The following is a 16,746-nucleotide window of genomic DNA, read 5'->3' on the forward strand; positions in this document are numbered from 1 at the left end:
CGTATTCACTTCTATATATAAATTAAACCTTTTTAATCATCGATTTACACGAACATTTGTCACATTTCCTCTGTAGAAAACAAGAGCAAAAGCTTCTTCAACCTTGTCATCGGTCTGATTAGTCGACCAACTGTGTGTACTTCTTCCTTAAATCCTTTTAATCCGTTTTAATTTGTAGGCATGATGCCTTTTACAAATTTATATTTTTTGATTCTTGCATATGGGTCTTTGTTGAATACTTATCATCTTGCTTTAAAATGGTGTTTTTAGATTTTTTTTTCCTGCTGTGTTTTTTTCCTGGTTGTATCTTTATATTTTGTAACTTGGATCCTATTTTCGATTTTCATTATACTCAAAGTTAAATTATTATATGTTATACGAATATTATCCATCTCCCAAATCAATTTCCATGTAAATATACTTGTTTCAATACAACGGAACAGGGTCACGATATCGTTCAATACCCTTTTAATTAGTTTTTGTTTTTTCATTTTTACCTACTCTAGCATTGTACTTTAAATTTATCACAGTAAATCCATGTTTGTCAAAACTTTCTTAATTTTTTTTTTCTAAGCTCACGATGCTCTTTTAAAAATAATTACATGTTAACATTACAGTGGCAAAATGGTCATATTATTATTTTGGGTGAATGGTTTTTTTTTTGTTAAATGTTAAATGATCATTTTTTTCCATCTTTCTTTACTTTAATCTTTTTTCCATACAACCCATGTTTGAAACAACCATACGTGTTGTTTTACAGGATCACAAAGCACATTCTGCTCCTAAAGGATTAAGTAGCACCTTACAAATTACAAAATGACCATTTTGCACCTGGTCATACATAGACATATTATATGTAATTGTTTGAATAAAATTATATATTTATTGTTTTTTAGAGCAATTATGAATAAGTCTTTATATGCAATCCCGTTTACTCTGTTTTTCAATTCAAAACAAAAAATATGCTTTAAGCTATGTTATTGTATCTGTGTTTTGTCCGAGAATATTGTGTTGTCTTTAAAAATTTTTTTTCAGAAAAACAGAAAGTGAACAATAAAATGATTTAAGGAATTGTGTGTCTTTTATTGGAGAATAATCTGTTGTGTTTCAAATAAATTTCCATAAAACAGAAAATGGACAATAAATTTTGTATAATATGCAAAAAATAGTTGATTTGTATCTATATTTTCTGATTATTTCATTTCATTTTGTATTTTCATGTAACAGTTACTACTCTTTTGATTATTTCATTTTGGGGTTGAAAACTATTTTAATTTTCTATAAACCTTTTCCTTGTCGTAACTATCCTGTTTGATTCAAAATCTTTGAAATTTCTTATTTTATTTTAAAAGTTCAGTTTTAGCTTGTTATGGAATGACTGATTGCATATAAAGCGGTGCAGAGGCCTTGGTGAGAGATAAGTTCACAAACTGAATTTGGGTGTGTAAGGAGAAGTATGTCTATTTATGTCGGTTCCTCATACAGTTTTCTTATATGCTCGTTGGGGTTTCAATTTGGACTAATTGTCATGTTATTATTATTTCTAATGATCTATTTTGCATTTATTTGACAGATGTGGAGCAGCTATTATGAGTATACTTAAATAACATGTAAAAAGATTTTAAACAAAATTCTATTTTGAATATTTTATTTTTTCTTGAAAATCGGATAACATTCAACAAGCAATTCCAATCCATATATAAACAATTTTATCGAAACTATAATAATACATGTACATTTTAATATATCCGGTTATACATGGTTTATTTTGGTAACCATTAAAAACATTTTGTATATATTTAGATTTTGAATTTTGAATACGTATCAATTACTTAAAAATCGGATATTCATTATTATCTTCAAGAAATCTTTTATAACCAATTATGTATTTGACTATTATAGATAAATAACTTCATACTTTGCTTAATTACGTTTATTTCCATACCAGATGGGCTAACTAATGAATTTCCATTCATTTTTGCAGAGTACTAAATCATAGGCCTAAAAAGAAGTTTGTGACCAAGAATTTGAGATAATTTTTATTGCTTCTGTCTAAATGCTTTAATAAAGTATCTGTATTTGTATCAAGTGAAATTTTTAATAAAATATCCTTTTTGTGTCGTATGTTTATCAAGTGATTGTTTAGATTTTATTTTTATATGATGTTAGTTTTTTTGCATCACACAATATTTATTAACTTTATAACTATTGTGATAGTTATAAAACTTTTTTAGTTAAATTTTGTTACAATTTACGTGAAAATTGTCGATATTGTATATAAGTTTGTTCCCTAGGCAATGTTTACTAATTGCAGGATATTACCTTCTCTTTTATATATGTTTTGATGAATTTACCATTTTGATTTTATTTAAAATTTTATGATACTTTATGTGATTTCATTTGATTTCGAAGATGATAAAGTAAGAACATAGCAAGGTTTGAAACCAATGTACTTCATAAATGAAGAACAGACCAATTGGAAAAAGGAAAAGTAAAAGTAATTTTAAATAGTTTGTGTTTACTTCTTTCAGAGGAAAACACTAAATTTCAAGGTTTTAATTTTATTAATACGACCTAATTAAAACATTAGGTATGATATAATAAACAATGTTGATCAGTTTTGTTCATGATATTTATAACTACTAAATGAATTTGTTTCATTTTCTTGGTAATGATCGTTACGGCTTCATATCTGACAAGATATACCTTTTGCCATTGAGAATGGATCTCAAAGACGTATAATAAATTATGTCAATGCTAGAAATGACACCATCAAAAAATATTGACAATTAAGTATACATTTTTTTATCTTTTGTAATAAGTGGATTTCATCTTTGGTCAATAAAATTTGTAAAGCACAAATTTCTTACAAATATTAATACAGTACATACTCCAAATTAATTGCATCATCATATTAACATTTATGGTTCCTAATTCACAAAACTATACATAACCAAATAATTTATATAAAATTATAAAATTTAAGAAATCATTTATTATTAATTTAATAAAATTTTATAAATCTTTTACCCGTGATTTCCACGGGTTGTAACCTAGTATATATATATATATATATATATATATATATATATATATATATATATATATATATATATATATATATATATATATATATATCCCTATTCTAATAAATGAATAGGTTTATTCTCCTATTGACAAGTGTCATTATATCAGAACTCCTCATTAATTATACATTTCAATTTTTAAATTTTCCACCCTAATTACATTAAATTTTAAAAATTTTCACTTTAATTATATTAAATTAATAACATTAGATTAAAAATAAAATAAAGTTAATAAAGATTATAAGGTAATATAAATTCACGTATTTATTTAAATCAACGATTATAATTTTATATAACTAAAAAAAATATCTATTAAGTAATAACTTATTTAAAATAATTGATTAATAATTTTGATTTTTTAATATGAAAAATTAATTAATTTTATAACCGTGGTTCTCACGGGTTATAAACTAGTATATATATATATATATATATATATATATATATATATATATATATATATATATATATATATATAGTGCCCTGTTTACAAAGTAAACAGGAAAGTAGGATTTTAAAAGGTTGATAGATTCACACATATTCACATAGATATTCAGAAAAGATGAGACATTGGTTATTTTGTTGTTTCTATAACTTGTGAAACTATTTACTTTGCTTTGTTTGATAAACAGTCCCCCGTTATGTTTGATTTCTGGAAATTAAGATGTTATTAATTACAACTTATTTTTATAACATATTAATTTCCAATTGACAAAGAGAACAGTGACAAAAGAAGAAAAGAGTAACCTTGTATTAGTAATCGTGAGTTTGAAAAAAAAAACTCATCCTTTAGCATCCTACTTTTTGGAAACTTTTATAATTAAATTTTGAAGATCTTGAAAATGGAATGGAAAATTTTAAAAAAACATTTTTTTAACATTCTATTTTCTGGAAACTGTCATCTATAGCATTCTACTTTGTAAAAATATTTTTTTTTTAGATTTTCAACATGAAAAGGGGTAGAAGCAGGAAGCAGAAATAATATAAACAAAAAAATTACATAATAATATTCTAATATTTACGTAATACAGAGTGACTTTTTTATATTTTTGTTTATTTGGGACAATACACAGATAATAGAAATAGATGGGAAAAAAAAAAAAGTAGAAACAAGAAGAAAGAAACAGATGGAATACCTGCTGTATTGAACTTGTTTATTAGCAGATGGAATAGAAACAGAAAGAAGAATAAGGAATGAGAGGAATAACAAAATTGTGAAGACTTTTTTATCGTATACGGGTATATATTTGTAGATTAATCAAATGCAAATCATCAAAAATCTTATAAATATTGGGAGACTTTTTTGTTTTTGAATTGATTTATTTAAATGATTGTATGTTTTGAAATTACCTTATTTATTTATAGATGATGTCATTAAAAATTTAAATTTCAATGCCTGATTTTATAGATTACAGCTGTTAATTTCGTTTAAAATGTACAAAATTTTAGGTTCAGAATGTATTCAATTTAATTTAAGTTTATTGAAATCGGTAATTTTGATATTTTAGTAATCAATATTTGGTAATTTTGGTAATCATTTTGGTCTTCAATGTTCAAATTCGTAGGAATTGTCTAACATAAGGATGTGACAACCGATGAGGTGGAGGGCTACGAAAGTGACACGTAGATACTAAAAACTATTCTTTTATTAATAAGGGTAGATCTACTGTTAATTGTACCGAATAAATACATAAATTTACAGAATTCAGAAATATGCACTTCCAATTCTGAATATAATTTCTCTTTCAAAAAAAAAAATTCTGAACATAATTTTTTTTAATGTTTCATAATGTAAAGAAATTTTGATGAATATATATATATATATATATATATATATATATATATATATATATATATATATATATATAATTGGTCCAGTATCTTTCGCCAACTGACTACCAATTTGTCTTTAAGCAATTGGCTAGGCTTTAATGCATGTTTTCACTTCCTTTGAAGTTTGAATCATATCATTCATACATTCAGCTTCAGCATGTACACAACCTGTTTGATTAAATGCATATTCGCCTTTCTTTTATTTCTTTAATTGTCAATATGGTGTTGCCAATATCACTAAAAAGAAATTTTTCTACATTACCCACATAATAAAGATTTAAACTTTAAAGCATGTTCTTCAATTTTAGAAGTTTCATATCAATATCACATTAAAATTAAGCATACAATTACATTAACACCTTAATTTAACTCAAAACATGCAACTTGTACTTATAGTAAGAACAAAAGAAAAGGCTCAAAATTATTACCAATATGCCACAGCCTGTCTTCCTAGCAAGTAATAGTATTGGTGAGTTCTGAAAGATAAACCCGAGACTTAATCAATCTATCCCCGATTCTAAACCCTGGCATGATCATCAGCTCAACTTTGTAATTCCCAAACTGCCCTTCTACAGACCCAATATCATCTTTCCACCCTTCAATACTTTCCATATAATCATCACAGAATTTGCTTCCTCGATTCACTATAAACATTTCACTTTCAGGCTCTGAAGCTGCAATACCTTTTAAAAGCCAAACCCACCTTGCCATTTTGACAAATAATTGGTAAAATGGTGTTATTGGGTGTCTTCCACTAGACACAAAGTTTCTTTGATCCAAATTTCCAAAAAAGGAAGCTTCTATCATTGGATGAATGATTAACATGTATTTTGTTCTACAGAATTCTGCAAAATTACCATTTGGGTCGTCTATAAGAACATCAACAGGGTCGTTAAACTTCAAGACATCATCAAGATTGTGGGATTTCAAAGAAAATCCATAAAACATTCTTCTTGAGATGTAAGCTTCAAATGCGTATTTCTTATGAGATCTTACAGTGTACAAGACCGAATCTTGGATTGAGTTTGCAGCTTCATCAAGATCCCATCCTGAAGCTTTCATCAAAGCAATTAATGGCTTTGCAAAATCATGAATACTTTTTGAAACCTCTGTAACAACGTTATCAATAGAGGAGAAATTTAATCTATTTATGGCTTCCCTTTTTCTAAGGTTAATTTCTTCCATTATAACCTTGTTTTTTGAATCTAAATCACAAAGTTGTCCCTTCAGATAACTTATTTCAAGATCTTTCTTTTTAGCTTGAGATTTCAACCTTTCTAATGACTTCTCTTGAATCTTATTTTCAGCTTGTAGAACAGTCAAACAAGCTGAAAGGGAGTTTGACTTCTGGAACTGTTTCTCTTTAAATGAGCGCCTAACCTTACACAATCCATCAAGATTAGAGAAAACAAGTTCATCAGCAGCTTTAATTTTGTCTGGATCATAAGGAATATGAGCTTCTTGGAGCTGAACATATGCCAATTTTAGTTCAGACATTATATCAAACAGCTTCAAGATCTCTTCATGACCAGACCAGCTGCTTTTACTACACACCTCAACCAGGTCAGGAAAAACTTTTGCATCATCGGAATCTGTCTTTCCGATTCCGTCGACAAGTTCTTTTACAGCATTAGAGAATTCCTGATGCTGAAAATGAGTAGGGTTTTCAGAGGAGAATACACCAATCGATCTAAACTTACAAACTTTCGCAAATTTGGAGACGATTTCCGATATGTTTGATGAAGGTTTTGTAGGTTTAGCCGCACTTCCCATACCTAACTAATATCTAAATACCCAAATCTTATACTTTTAAGAATCTACGAACATTCGCATTTCTTTTTCAAAAAGAAAAAAAAAACAGAATATTCATAAAGTGAGAGTGAAAGCTATCCTTTCGAGTTATAATCTCAAAAACAACATCATTAGGTTTCCTGTCAGCCTAATCATATCCTCATGCTACCACAATTTATGAGTTCCAAAACCCTAATGCCACTGATTAAGGCGCGAAACACGATAAAGCCCGAGTAACATATATTTATACAGATTCTAAAGTGGTTAGCAATGAAAGACTCACCGGTGACAGCACAATGCAGAAATATAAGGAACCTTAATCCACCGTCAATCCAAGAAAGATGTTCAGATTTTGAGTAAATTCGAAGACGAAAACTGCAAAATTTGCAGATTTCGGAGTCCACTACTTGCTCAATGAACAAACAAATGGTGTGTGTGGATCAAGTAGGATGTTGGGAAATGTGTATAGTGGGTGGAGATGGATGCAGAGCTTTGGAGGAGGGAGCATCTGTGTACGGATGCAGGAGATGCCGCAAATTTTGAATTTTTGTGTTTTGTTTTTATTAGGATCGGAAGGGGTTTTGAAGTTCTTGATTTTACAAGGGGTAATCAAGAAAATAAACTGATTTTCTAGTTTGGTTCCCTGTATTTTACATAGCTGCTCTTTTTGTCGAAATTTGTGGTTTGTTTTGAAACGGTTAATTTATTTAATCTTTATTATCCGTTGGATCATTAAACCAAAGTAATTTTGTAATCTTGTGGAACTAGACGTTAGAAAATGGTATGGTGTCGAGCTAGTGAGCCTTTTAACATATTCATCAACCCACTGGTGAATCAAAATATGGATATTTTCAAGAATATACGAAACGATGGATGAATTGATTTAAATTAAGGAGAAAAATTTATAGAGAATATAGAAAGAAAAAATTTCGGTGGTTTTAATGTGGAAATGTGTATGATAGTTACAATCACATATACATTTTGATTTTCGTAGGTAAAATCTGGATTTTTGCAAATTTAGTTTGTAACCCATTTTTTCACGTATCATCTATGAAAATCCTAAAAACGGTGGTATTTCAAATATTTTCACAGATATCATATGCGAAAATCATAGTTGTTTTGGTACGAGTGCTAGTTGTTGCTTAATTTTTGGAAAGTGAGTACCTTGTCACCTTGATTACCCTAATTTGTTTTTTCTCTTAAAAAAAATATAAATGTTTGATTAAATTATTTTTTTATTTTTTTTCAAAATAATTAAAAGTATTTAGGGTTGGTTAAAACATTTTTTTGGAACGGACGAAAGAAAAAAGAAGACAGCTTAAAGACATTAATTTCATAAAAATCCATTAATTCATGAAATATGTTTTCTAAATTTTTTTAGATGCAAAATCGTTAATAACATTATATAAAATAACTAGTAAGTAGTAACAAAATAAATACACATTAAGGCTAGATTTTTTAAATAAAAAACAGTCAGTCATATATAAAAAAAGGAAAGAAACGACAAAGAGCCAGACCAACAATTAAATAAGGTTCAAAGGGTATGCAACCAATTAACCCAATTAAGGAAAGTATTCCTACTATAATACCAAAGGAACAAGAACTCTCTAATCTAGTATAAAATGTCATTTTTCTTCAAACGCCCGTTCGCAAACTGCAAATCGTTTCTAAACCACCAAATGTACCACATCGAAGTGCATACAATACCATTGATTACACTCTTCTTTCTCGAATTCATGGATAACTTATCAATTAAATAAAAAAAAACTTGCACTGAATCAAAACTATTTGTTGAATATCTAACCACCTGAACAATGCATTTCAAGTTATAGACGTCACCTCACATTTTAACAAAAATGTGATTTAATTGCTCCACATCTAACGAACATATTGGGCATAAAATGGATGGAACATCTACCCCTGTAACTCTAAATTAAGATTTAAGCCTAGTAGGAAATATATCCAACAGAACAAGCCATATAATAATATTCACTATTTTAGGACCAAAATAAGTATGTTTAGTTTCAATCGAAGCATTGTTGATCCATCTTCTAGTGTCATTGATAGTGAAGCACCCATTCTCACCAATGTCTCATTACCATTTATTGTTATGATCTGAAAAAGACACATCTTCAAGGCTACTTACCAAAGTCATGAATTACCTATGCTTTTCCCCACCGCGAATGTGATGACGCCATTTCCAAATCCATCTACCATCCACCTTTCTATCAGCAATACAACAATATGTACTAGTATCCATTTTAAACGGTCTAGAAAATCTAGTAGATACTCTTTGCTCGCCAACCCAAATATCATTCTAAAACTTTATACCCATACCATTTGCAAATATCCTTCCAAACTCCAAAGCATTGTATCCTAGAAAATTCAAAAATCATTGTAACAACAACTAATCACATAATAGATAACAAATTTAAGCCAAATGAAAATCCATGCAAATGAAAAAAGACAAACCTAATTTTTTATTCACCTTCACAACTAACATAATAGAAAATTGCAAACAAATCACATTTGACGTAGCACTTAATCACAAGATATGAAACATCACAAATAAATCATTAGACAATACACTCTTGTAGAATTGGACTTGCATTAGACTATTTGTACATTTGTCTAATTTAGTTATTTAATAAACCATTTCACAATTTTGATGTGATGCATTCCTTCTTTGGTTTCTGATCTCTGTGTTGACTTTCCGGTTCTCCGATATTGTGGGGGTCATGAAACTATTCACTTAGACATGAAATACTAATCATATAACAAATAATATTTTGGAATCAGGTGGTCATTACGTAGGTCATCCATATATTATAACTTATAAAAGATCGTTTTAAAGAAATAACTTAGAGATAGAAGTTGGTACATTTTTACATGGCGGATGCTGCGAAATATCTTTTATAAGTGAAGTCATTTTTGTCTATCTTTAACCATTAATTTAATCATTAGATGGATTAAAACAAATTGTGTTATAACATGGCCATTTTGGAAAGGGATAATGACTTAAAAGGGTAATATACTTTTTGACTTCTACACATTTGGTCACTGAGTTCACGTTTGACCATTTAACTTGTTTTTTTTTAACATTTAGTCCTTATAATCGACTACTTCATGTTAGGCCGGAAAAATGACTTAATATGGTAATATACTTTTCAGTTTTTACACATTTAATCAATTAGTTCTTAATATTTTTGTACATATTTAGTCCTTATGACCGGTTTCTTCAGATTTTTCTCATGGCGTCCTACGTGGAAAAATCATTAATGATGTGTTCTCGTACGTGGCTCGTCCTTCACTTATATCAGTAACCTAATTCACGAATTGTTCAAATAATGTTGGTACCTTAGTTTTCTCCTAACAGAAGATGTCTTCGACTTCGGTTTCATTTATTTTTATAGCAGAAAACGATCTTCTTTGTCTTTGAAGTGCAAATTTAAGTTGGGATGAAGTAATCACAAAGAATCTCGTTGTCTGCTATAGAGATAGATGGAACTTTTTGTCAGGGTGTTCTTATGTCTTGTAAGTTCAAAATCTTTTAGCGTCTTCCTTAATTATTTTGTCTGGAAGTGAAAATTCGAGTTGGTAGAAAGCAATCACAAAGAATCTCGTTGTTTGATATGGAGATAGATGAAACCGAAGACATCTTTTGCTTGGAGAAAACTAGGGCCCCACCATTATTTGATTGATTCGTGAACTAGGTTACTGATATAAGTGAAGGACAAACCACATATGTGAACATCTTATTAATGATTGTCTCATGTAGGATGTCATGAGCAAAATCTTAAGAAACCGGCCATAATGACTAAATATGTACAAAAACATTAAGGATTAAATGTGTACAAACTGAAAAATTTATTACCCTATTAAGTCATTTTTACAACTTAATCTATAATAGTCGATTATGAGGACTAAATGTGAACAAAAAACAAGTTAAATTTTCAAATGTGGAAAAAAAAAACTTTTATGACCAAATATGTACAAATCAAAAGTTATATTACCACCAAAGGGTTTTTAGCCCAGTAGTATCAAGTGATGTCCTCCCTCTTTGAGGTCAAGGGTTCAAATTCAGTCGTTGACATATATGGAATTAGGTTTAGGAGTAGATTAGACTAGTCGGTTAAAAAAAATATATTACATTTTTAAATCATTGTCCATTTTGGAAAACTACCACAAAATAGTCATTTATTTTGTACTATAGAGATAGATGGAACTTTTTGCCGGGGTGTTCTTATGTCTTGGAAGTTCAAATTCTTTTAGCGTCTTCCTTAATTATTTTGCTTTGGAAGTGCAAATTCGAGTTGGTAAGAAGCAATCACAAAGAATCTCGTTATATGTTATTGAGATAAATGAAACCGAAACCGAAGACATCTTCGGCTTAGAGAAAACTAGGGCCCCAACATTATTTGACTGGTTCATGAATTAGGTTACTTATATAAGTGAAGGACAAACCACATATTTGAACATCTCATTAATTATTATCCCACGTAGGATGTCATGAACAAAATTTAAAGAAACCGATCATAAGAACTAGATGTATACAAAAATATTAAGGATTAAATGTTTACAAACTGAAAATGTATTACCCTATTAAGCATTAAGTCACTTTTACAGCTTAACATGAAGTAGCCGGTTATAAGGACTAAATGTGGACAAAAAATAAGTTAAATTGTCAAATGTGAAAAAAAATAAAAAAAACTTGTGACCAAATATGTACAAATCAAAAAGTATATTCCCACCAAATGGTTTCTAGCCCAATGGTATCATCCTCCTTCTTTGAGGTCGAATGTTCTAGTCTTATGTGTAATTAGGTGTTAGTTTATGAGTAGATTAGACTACCACAAAATAGTCAACGGTAAATCCTTTATTTTTAGGTAAATCTAGTCTATGTTGATAAAGGATATGCAACATTCAACCCTTGTTATTATGAAAATCAAAATAATATTTATGAATTTAGTCAAGGGGAGTAATGTATATAAATTGGAAAAGCTGAAGGGAGTAATGTATATAAATTAGAAATGTTGAGGGGGGCAAACCTCCTGCTTGCCCCTGTACTCCCTCCGCCATTGGTGTTGGACATATGTATAATTAGGTGTTAGTTTAGGAGCAGATTAGACTACCACAAAATAGTCATTTATTTTGTAAAATAGATTTTGGAAAATTATTTTAATTTATAGGAATCTTTTACTGACTTACAAATATATGAAGAATTTCATAAAATATGTCATAAAATATTTATAATATCGCAACAAGCTTACAAAAATGTTTATATTTGGTGAAATATTCATTAATATCTTATGAAATTCATCAATTTGTAGTCGGTACCATTTCGTAAAACAATTATGCAAATTGAAGTAAGTTTTAGCGACTAACCATTTCTTAAATATGCTAATATTATAGTTTCATGTCGGCTATTTATTAGCGGATTAATAATATTATTGGTAGTACATCACTACATCAAAACAGCTAATATATAAAATTAATATGTTAACATTCGTAGTTGGTTTTTTGGTTAACTGCCCGTCATTAAAATTGTGTTCCATAAGGACCATAACCAAACCAAAACACCTAGAAAAGTTCAATTCAATTGACATAAAATTTAGTACATGTTATTATTTTATTTTATTTTTGAATGGTGGGTTATTTCAAAGTTAATTAAGCTTGTAATATTCAAACATGAAATAACTTTATTATATGTTTGATGTAAGGCCGATAAGTTCTCGTTTATGTAATATGAAAATGCATGTTGTGTGAGAGTTCTAGCAATTAGATGTGTGCACAAACTGCCGATCTGGCGATTCAGTTTTGCTTACATCAACAACGATTATGTTTGATTTGGATCCGATCCGGTTTTGACCAGTTTTACCCTAGCAATTTGATTTCGTCTAAGATCCAGGGTCCAATCCATTTTTTTTATTCTGAAATACTGAACCGGTTTCAAACCAAATCAATTCGATCTGGTTTGGTGGTTTTGACCGATCTGGTTTCGGATAGGTTGCGGATATGTACCAAAAATTCGGTTTTAGTGTTTATCTCAGCCACCAATGAATCATTTGAGGTGGATGGATAAGTGGTCACGTATCTTTCATACAAGGCTATTGTATGATTTTGGCATCATTGACAAAATTAGGATATTAGGAGATAGTTAATATGTTAGATATATTAGAAAAAATTTCATCAATGTAGGTTTGTTGTCTCCCATCTCAAAATAGATTCCATACATCTTTTTTAGACATGATGAATGAAATAGAGGAGTCGATATAAATATAGTGAACTTTTTAAGGGGGGAAATGCATAAATGAGGAGAGTTCAGTTACCTTCTCTGAAGCAGTGTCAGGCTTTTCATTCCCACGAGGGTGTAGTGGCTCCATATACGGTGAACCTCACGCGTACGACGTCGTTTCACCAAATTTTTGTTTTTCATTTTGTAAATTATTATTATTATTATTATTATTATTATTATTATTATTAAGTAATATAACCCTTCTTTAAAAAAATGACCCAATTTTTTTTATAAAATAACCGTGTCCGAAACACATCATTCAGGAGAGGTTTCCAGAACACCGGAATACAATTCCGGCCATGGTCTCGGAATTCTTTTTTTTTTTTTTGGGTAACATGTGTTTTGTTCTTTATAGTATAAGTTTTGGTTTTATAAAATGTAAAATGCAATGTAATCTTAAAATCAACAAATAACTAATAAATACATAAATAAAAGGATGTGTTTTAAGTAATATTACAATGTTCAAATAATTTTTGTTCTTGTACCCCAAAAAAAATTGGGTTATTTCCAATAAAGACCCCATATTTACTGATTTTTTCGTTTTAAACCAAAATGTTTGTTTGTTTCCCAAAAAAACCTAACTTTTTGCAAAAACTTGTTTGTTTGTCTTGTTACCGGGTGAGCAACCTGTCTTCCTCCTTTTCCTTTGCCTCCTCTGGTCCCTATAGAAAAACAAAACAGATCCACCTGCAATTCCAAATTTCACCATTGATTTTTTTATAACATTATTTTTTTCATATAAAAGTATCATTCAAAAATCAATACACTCACATGGCAAAAACTATCTCCTACTGCTGTCAATATACAAATTCGGATCACTCTCCAAATTTTCATCCATGTCATCATCAATATCCAAACTCCTAGTAAGATACTGATTCAAATTATTAGCTCCAACTGGAGGAATTGTAGCTTCTACAATTATTTGCATAATTTCATCAACACTTTGCATCGGCGGGCCCACCAAATTGATCCATTGCATTTTCTTTTGTTAATTCTGCTGGCAAGTTCTTAAGAAACCATTCATGGTTTCTTATCTCATCCATTGTTCTCCGCTTAGCAGGATCAACAACAAAGATTATATTCTGGAGATTAAATGGCGCCACTCGGTGGAAATATGAACGTAAGATGGAATCGAGTATTGGACATTCAGAATTCGCTGTATAAACTTGCGGAAATTCTTGAGTTCATCAGGGTCTTCAAAAGGGTAAGCTCCAAAAAGCATGGCATATAATGTTACACCACATGACCACACATCTGCAATCTTGCCATCATATTTTTTTTAAGCAAGACTTCACTGATTCGGTTTGTTGCAGGTTCGGACTAGGTGAAGAAGATGAACAGTAGCTTCGTTCTTGGCTCGGAATAAGCAGTTGATAAGCAGTGATGGTTGTTCGAAGGAGGTGGCGACAAGTTGGTTTATGTTTTTAGGTAGTCTTGGCTAGAGGCAGGGGTTCGAGTATCAATGGAAAGGGCGAAGGTGGAGAGGTGGATTCGGTGATGATGCAAAACCGAAGGCGGTTGCCGGTTTCTCGATGAGCAAGGATGGAAAGGTCTCGAGTCTCGACTAGAGGGCGAAGAACACTGCATCCGTTTTTTTATGTTTCTTTTCTTTGTTGCAGGTGTTTTTTGATGGAGAAGATGAAGAGCACCAGTAGGTTTTTTCTTATGTTTGTGATGGAGGTTGTGTAAGGGAGGTCTAAAGTGGAGGCTATGGATCTGGTTTGTTCCTGTTCCAAATCAACAAAGGAGTGGCTCTAATGGTGAGTTTCTCGGTAAAAGCTATTCGCTCTTTTCTTCTTCTTCCTGGTTCGTTTCAATCGACAGAAAAGGAATCAAATACATACGACAACTTCGATGAATCGGAAGGGCGCATCAACACGCAATCGACTAGGTTTACCTTTACCATTAGATCCCGATCATCCAGTCGATTGGGGTAATTGATTTGGGAAAAATTCAATTTTGTTGATGAATGGAGGATACAGTCGACTGGTGTAATGATTTAGACGAAAGTAGGATTGTTGGGTACCCACTCAACCGGCTCAACCGGTTAAAAGACAAAAAAACAAGTTTTTTGCAAAATGTGTGGTTTTTTTTGGAAAAAAACAAACCTTTTGGTTTAAAACGAAAAAAACAGTAAATATTGGGTCTTTATTGGAAATAACCCAAAAAAATTCACTAGTTGTTTTCGAAATTCCATATCCCATGGATCGATTTTACCCTCTATAACAATCGATTTCCCAGTGATCAACGCCTCCATGAACCAACACAAAAACATCCCACAATCCCCTCTGATGTCAATCTGTTGTGGTATATTTGGGGCATTTTCGAGGGTCATTTTGAAGCTCTCGAGTGGGACTGAATCAGTTGGTTCGGTACCCAGTAGTTGACACCCACTAGCAGTCTGTGGATGCAGGCTCTCATACGTATAAACCAATCCTCATTTTTTGAACAGTAGCCGCACTTCCAATGACTATCGTATATAGTCATTTTGAATGTCTTCAAATTCAAGGCACCCAAAAACCAGTGAACACTTGGTATATTGATTGGGATGTAAAGATACACAAAATGTTAGAAATAATTAATCATCAAATAACATTATATTATAAATTACTACTACTAAGGTAATCCAAACAAAATTATACTGTATCGAAGTCTGTTCAAGTTGGGTAAACGGATCTGTCAGCCATGTCACTCCAGTCAAATTTATCAATGCTGAAAGTTGACGGCACAACCGTCCACCAAGCGTCATCCGCTCTACGCTCTATCAGCAATGAGATCCACATCATTATGTGCTGCAAATAAAAAAATTTACAGTAAAGTAAGTATTGTTATTAGAAACAGAATATGTAATGAGCACATAATTATATTACTTACATCACATAACAACCATCATCCATGACTATCCACATATAACCGCGTCCAAAACTCAATCGAAGCAAAACCGGTCAAATAATTGTGAGCAAACAATAGTGAACCATCTCGTTCTTTAAATAGACTGTGTACTGTATGTTCTAAAAGATTGTCCAACGGTGCTGGTTGTTGTCGTGTACAACCTTTCCTCTTCATTTGTATCCATGGGGACTTATACCATATGAACATAAATTTTTGGCGCTTAGAATGCCTAAGAGGTGCTGGCGACGACGTTTTGTATACATCCCGCATAATCTCTTTTACATCCGATAATTGAATACATGCAGACATCTGCTCAGGGTCGTCATCCAAAGGTTGTTCGAATGTGCCTAATACATAGCCATGCTCCCATAAGTCATCGTTACTGTACTATGTGGTACCAACATCTTGCACGATGAGTGCATGGACGGTTCAACAATGTTTAATTATAAACGACACAAATACATAAGGACCATAAACGATGAAATAATTAACAATGTACCTCCACCCCTTCGAGGTACCAACATCATATTCGGGAGTCTTATTGATAAATTTTAGAACTGTGTAAGCGTCATGCTCTGCTAAATGTTTATCTTGTGACCTCAACTGCTCGCGACATTCACTGAGATCGTTTTGCAAATGACGGACCTCATTTTGCAATTCACTAATAATTCAGTCCTTGTCAGTTGATGGTTCATCGGTCGACGGTGGTGGTGGTGGCGGGTGAGATGGAACATCTATCTGTGCCTTCTTTTGTCGAGGCTCATTGGTAGGGGATTTTTTGGGTGATGATGTTAGGGAAGGTGCCATGTGAAATTTTGTGTTGGGAAAATGACGGCGATCAATCCACGC

At 31.1% G+C, this 16,746-nt stretch overlaps 1 protein-coding gene across 1 annotated transcript; it reads right to left on the reverse strand.

The window, feature by feature from the left end:
• Positions 1-5,369: 5,369 nt before the first annotated feature.
• Positions 5,370-6,692, reverse strand: LOC145139078 (MYB family transcription factor). The gene has a single exon (XM_079073029.1). It carries the CDS (start codon positions 6,690-6,692, stop codon positions 5,370-5,372), a length of 1,323 nt encoding a protein of 440 aa, XP_078929155.1.
• Positions 6,693-16,746: the final 10,054 nt, after the last annotated feature.

This window comes from Lactuca virosa, chromosome 9, assembly GCF_052849685.1.
Source record: "Lactuca virosa cultivar CGN04683 chromosome 9, Lactuca_virosa_CGN04683_v6, whole genome shotgun sequence".
NCBI lineage: Eukaryota > Viridiplantae > Streptophyta > Magnoliopsida > Asterales > Asteraceae > Lactuca > Lactuca virosa.

Bases quoted from the DNA above. Each gene is read 5' to 3' on its own strand.
- LOC145139078 (XM_079073029.1), bottom strand. From the start codon at position 6,692: ATGGGAAGTGCGGCTAAACCTACAAAACCTTCATCAAACATATCGGAA.